The 5812-nt window shown below is 33.6% G+C and overlaps 1 protein-coding gene across 1 annotated transcript in view; it reads left to right on the top strand.

Moving 5' to 3' along the window:
• The window catches only part of LOC136796475 (FGGY carbohydrate kinase domain-containing protein-like), a 7529-nt gene that overhangs the window by 217 nt on the left and 1500 nt on the right, over positions 1 to 5812 (top strand). Inside the window, exons 2-3 of the mRNA XM_067050293.1 lie at positions 117 to 268; positions 798 to 872. Coding sequence (XP_066906394.1) covers positions 117 to 268; positions 798 to 872 — 227 coding nt within the window. The remainder of the gene's footprint in view (positions 1 to 116; positions 269 to 797; positions 873 to 5812) is intronic.

The following is a 5812-nucleotide window of genomic DNA, read 5'->3' as shown; positions in this document are numbered from 1 at the left end:
AGTTTTTGTGTGATTATATATAAATATTAATGAAGTAAAATGATATATAATATCATTTTAATATTCTATTCAATTTATTCAAATTTAGTTGTAGCTCTGCTTATTCTAATTTGTAGGTCAGCATATTGTTGGTTATCTGAACACTCTTTTGAAAAAAATCGCTTCAAGAAATGGAAAACCTGTTGATGTTTTAACCAAGGATATTCATGTTTTACCAGATTTTCATGGAAATCGTTCACCACTAGCTGACCCAACAATGAAAGGAATGGTAATTTAGTTCTGTTGTTTGCTATATATATACATATATAAATCATAAAAAATTATATTTATTTTTGACTGCATTATATCAATACAATAAGTTTGTTATTTGAGGGTGTGGTGGCACTAAGGTAAGGCACTGTGCAACTAACTCTAAGGACCCGGGTTCAAATCCGACTGTGGCAAAAAACCATTTATTTTGTTACTGTATCTGGGAGTCAGCTCTGTGAGTTCAGGAGCTGTCTAGGGTCCACTCAAATCACACCAGAGGGCTCCCGAACCCACAGGGCTGATTCACAGCTACAGTGAAACAGAAAATAATTATCTGCTACAGCAATAAGGTAATGAGATTCAAACCCGGGTCCTTGGACTTAATTGCACTGTACATTACCACTGAGCTACCCGCTCTCACACTAAAATGTATTATTGTGATTAAAATTAAAATTTAAAAATATATATATATTAGAACCTTATATTTTATTTTGTGAAGCATTTAAATTTGATTTAAATGAAGTATACAATATTTTTTGATTATCTAGATTTGTGGACTGAGCTTGAGCACAGATGACGAACAATTGGCCATTTTGTATTTAGCGACTGTTCAAGCTTTAGCGGTAAGATCAATATTCAATGTTTATTTATTGATTAATCTAATTATTATATGAATTTATGCTTAGGCACTATTGGCTACATCTTGCCCTATTTATGAGTAAAAAAAAAAAGGTAAAAAGGTTTTTCTCAAACTGAATAGTTTAATTTCTAAAGAAACGAAATTAGTCGTATTTAAAACTTTTGTTTCTGCTTCTGTCCAGCTTTACATCACTATTAAAATGAGTTTCTGTGAGAAATAGAAGAAAAAACTCCTAAGACTACTGTCTACACTATAGACTACACTCAAAAACCATCTATTACAATTGATAAAGCCTTTCCAGTTGACTTTTCAATCATATGTTTTTTTGTCTTTTGTTTTTTAAAAATTAAAACAGCTGTTACCAGTTAGTTGCCACTTTCATTGTACATGAATGCTGTGGGTTTATGAAGATCTCGTTAAAAGGACAATTTAGAATGAGGAACTATTAAACATCAAGATAAGCTGATGGGAACTCCTAGGCAGTCTACTTCATGTTTTTTGAGGTATTACATGTGTTAATTTGTAAACCTTCACCCACTAAGCAGAGACTAGATTCCTCACCGGGCCTCCGCCATTGTTTTGTACAAATTTTATGAGGTACCAGATATGTGGGTTTCTTGTGTTTTCAACCACCCACTGGCTTACCACCACTGCTTAGCTTCCTAGTTTTTAGGTTAGAGTATTGCGAGCGGCCATCACTCGCCAAATTGTCACCAGCTGTTCACTGTTTGGATGAGGGCAGCCATCTTGGAAGAGCTTCAGATATTTAATAGTTAGTTAGACTTTAAATAGTTATAAACTATTTGTTCTTTTTTTTTACCGCAACCCTGACCATCTTCTTATATTTATTTTTTATTTGATAATAATTTAATATAATAATACTGATAAATATTTGATAAAAAACGCATATTGATAAGCGTTTATTCTTCCATCTTCTGTAAGTGACTTTCTTTTGTTATTCTATCAAATATCGAATGCTTCGTTTCATATTCATTGCATAATATTAGAAAGTTAATTTTTTTTTTTCTGTTTATTCTCTAGGACCAAGGTTCAGATTTTTTATACCTAAGCATCATAATTTTCTATCTCCTATGTTTATTATTATTTCTTTAATTATTGAAAGAATCCTTCTGGTTTATATATATATTTAATTTTATTTAATATTATTAAATTTATGTGTCAACTGGAAAGCATGTTTTCTATTATTATTTTGGTTCTTTGGGAGCGTGGTTTCTTTTAAGTTCTTACATCTATGATTAAAATTAAACCAATGTTTTTTTTTTGTTTTTTTTTTATACTCTTGAGGAGAGGTTAGTATATTTTTATTTACGAAAATCCCCTCGCCCCAACAACAATCTTAAACGATTAATAAGATTGTAATAGATAATGCAAATTGAATAAAACAATGATAAGTGAAATAGTGGATAAAAATATGTTAAATTAAGGTATATTTTTGACAAAGGCAGAATAGCCTGCAACGTTTTAATGACACTGTTGTAGCTGTGATATTATAAAATATATAAATGTATAAGATATCCTTGAGAATGGCCGAAACATTTGAGTTGTAAGAGAATAAACATGTTGAGACTATATGGATATTTTTTATTACAATTGATAACAATAACCTTGATCAACTTTGACCAATTTCAGCCCTTTTTTCTTTTAATTATACTATTTTACCAGCCCTACTTAGGTACAAAAATGACATAAATATGGCCAGATAACAGAAATAAGGAAAATAACATATCGAGGTGGTTGCGTTAGATCAAACTCCTAGTGACAATGTTAGGTTCTCTATATCAGAAGACCTCGACAATACGTGCTCAATTAGGTAGGGTAGCTGGTTAGGAGGTGATTAGACAGGATGAATCTTAAGGGAGCCAGCTGTAAGTCCTCTAAGGATAGTAACTTCACTCCACAAGGTACTATGTCTGTAGGCATGAAGGGTTATGTAAGTCCGGACTGGGTGCCGGCTGCTGGGCCTTACAATAGGAGAGAAGGTATAGGAAGGAGGAGAGATCTAGAGGAGGCAGAGATATAATAGATATATGCATACAGGTCTTGCAGTAATGTAACTTCATTCTATAGGGTACTAGGGTACTATGCCTGTAGGCACAAAGGGGAATTAAGTCTGGACTGGGTGCCAGCCGCCGGGCCTTACAATAGAAGAGAAAGTATAGGAAGGAAAGATTCAGAAAAGGCAGAGATATGATAGACCTATGTATTTTTCCAAAAATATAGCACTAGAAAGTACTGATCCACATTGTTATCCTCTACCTCCTAAAGAGCTGATTCCTGTGAGGTGAGAATTCGTACTGAGGCCTTACAATTTTGGCCTAGTCAGATCTCTGGGCTATTAAACACCATCGAGAGAAACTACGTGTAAGACGTTAGCTTTCAGTGGATCAGCAGATTCTATTGTTACCTTCATTAATTCAAATGATACATTTATGAATATTACAATATCTTGTATAGCTGCTACAATTGTGAAATTAAGTTATATACAAGGAATAGTACAAATATCATTATACAGCATTTGCCTTTTGAAAGCAGTTCCCATGTTAGCTGGTAGGTTTCGTCATGCTTGGCAATAGTGGTTTTGGCGGCTGTAATATTTGGAGCATAGATCAGTAGGTAGCGGTGTTGTTACATTTATAAGCATCGAGACCATAATTTGAATTTAATATTAATTGTCATGTCTAAACATTTAACTATCTCTTATCTTATTCTTCTTTGTTTATTGTTGATGCTGATATGAAGACCTACAAAAAGAGCCACAACATCGAAAAATAAAACATAAACAAATAGTTATATTTCATTTATTTAACATTCATTAGATCTCCCAATTATTGTTTATAATTTCCTAAAGGGGCATGATTGTATTACAACTCCTCACACTTCATGATTTGCGGAAAATTGGACTAAAATGACAATGTACGTAGTTGCATTAGACACCATCTGCATCAGAAAAAATACATAAATAAACATATTTTTGGAGTTTACTTCATCAATTTCTAAAGAGAAATCTTACAGAATAAAGTAGTGGATAATCAAAATTAAACATTCCCATTGCAGTAAAGTCATTGAACTTCAATAAAAAGTGACGAACAATCTTTTTCTGTAAATGTAGAAGATAATATGGAATACATTCCTGAGTTATAATAAAAGGAAATTTTAATTCAGAGGATAGCAACTAAACAGATGGAATTAATGGCTTACTAAGATATGATTCTTGGCTTAAGCTTTCTAATTTTTTTTTAAAATTGTTTATACAGTAACAATTTTAACAACCTCTCCCGTTGGATAACCCTCTCTACAGACAAATTTTGAATGTTGAGGCTTGGCACTCAATTACAGGACTCAGGAAGCATCTCTCCAGTAATTTGGTGACAGGAGAACAAAACTCATGACTTTTAAGACCCTTATTCGGCCTGTACTATGTTGCTCAGAGACATGGACTACATCCTCAGCTGAATACCAGCTCTTCCTTAAATTTGAATGTGAGATTTTGTGATTTTTTTTTTTTTTTTTAAGTATGCTAAAATAAGAGGCACTTCAGCCATCCATGCTCACGTAACCCAATATAATTTAGTTTTTTTTCACCCAGATAGTCTCCTCTTAAGTGAAATCATTTCTGATATCTTGTAGTATTGGACAAGTTTTCAAGCATGGCGATGTCATTTCTTTGAGCAGGCAAAGCTAGCAGAGTGGGCTCACAATGATAACAATTTTGAACAAATATTTTGGAAGAAAATCTTGGCCTGTCTGCCTGAATTCTAAAAAAGGCTACACATTGCAAGAGTGCCCATGATTTATCTTCCACAGCTCTTTCATGCCTCTCATGAACTAGGAATGTTTTACTCTCCTAAATCCTTCTTCTGGCAGAGCTATACGGTAGGGGAAGGATTGGTTGGGACTCAAGACAACCTCCTTCAGAAAGTGTTTCTGCTTTTCCATTTCCTTCAATTTGGCAGTGCGAAGGAATCTATTACAGGTCTAAATGAGATACCCTCAGCAGTTGCTGCTCCAAGATCTTTCGGCACTCTATTACCACTGTCAACTTGGTTGAATCATTTCTCGCAAGCAGGCAATCCAAGCCCAACTTTGCATATTTTTGTGTTAAGTATAGGAGGCAGAGATGCTATTGGGAGCTGTACAATTTATATCATGAGCAGGTTATTTCCCCTTTCATCAAACTTAGAAGGCTCAGATTGGTAGGAAATTTCAACAGAGTGGCTGATGATTTATTTCTTAAGATAATGATAATGATAGCCGGATTGTGTGGCCAATGATGCCAGAGAATATCTGAAAATCCAAAACTAGATGGCAGTGGCATAGAACTGGTAGGCACAGTAATTGCTGCTAGAGGGAGCCAGCCAGAGCCCTTCATATGTTACCCCTATAAAGCAGAGAATGGCAAAAATTAGCTAAAATAGCCACGCATACGACCCTATTCATGAATGAACCATTGATAAATAAATATTATATTCATGACAATTTTAGCTATTAGTTTCAACTATAGCTAAATTTTGCTCAACTCTACTATAAAGTAATGGAATTTCCAGGTCTGGAAGTATAATAATTTAGACATCTTGGCAACGGACATAAGCAGCTAAATAGAAAGTGTGATCTGTCACACTATTTTTTTTTTTTTTTTTTTTTTATTAATAATTACATAACAAATAATAAATATTACAGTTTTAATAACATTTATAAAACTATTTAATAAAAAGTGAAACGAAAATAGTTTACAACTATTTTATTTTCCAACGTTTCCAACGTAATTTCCAACGTATTTGAATACGTTATAAAACCGTTGCTTCCTCCCCACCACCACCTCCTCCCCACTCCTGTGCGTTTCCGTTTTTATTTTTGTCTGTTCATCTTATTCATTTGGACAGGTATGTTGTCCTATATGGCTCT

Source organism: Halyomorpha halys, unplaced genomic scaffold (genome assembly GCF_000696795.3).
Source record: "Halyomorpha halys isolate HHAL.00 unplaced genomic scaffold, Hhal_1.1 Scaffold2860.1, whole genome shotgun sequence".
Classification (NCBI taxonomy): domain Eukaryota; kingdom Metazoa; phylum Arthropoda; class Insecta; order Hemiptera; family Pentatomidae; genus Halyomorpha; species Halyomorpha halys.
This window is presented reverse-complemented; position numbering and strand designations above follow the sequence as displayed.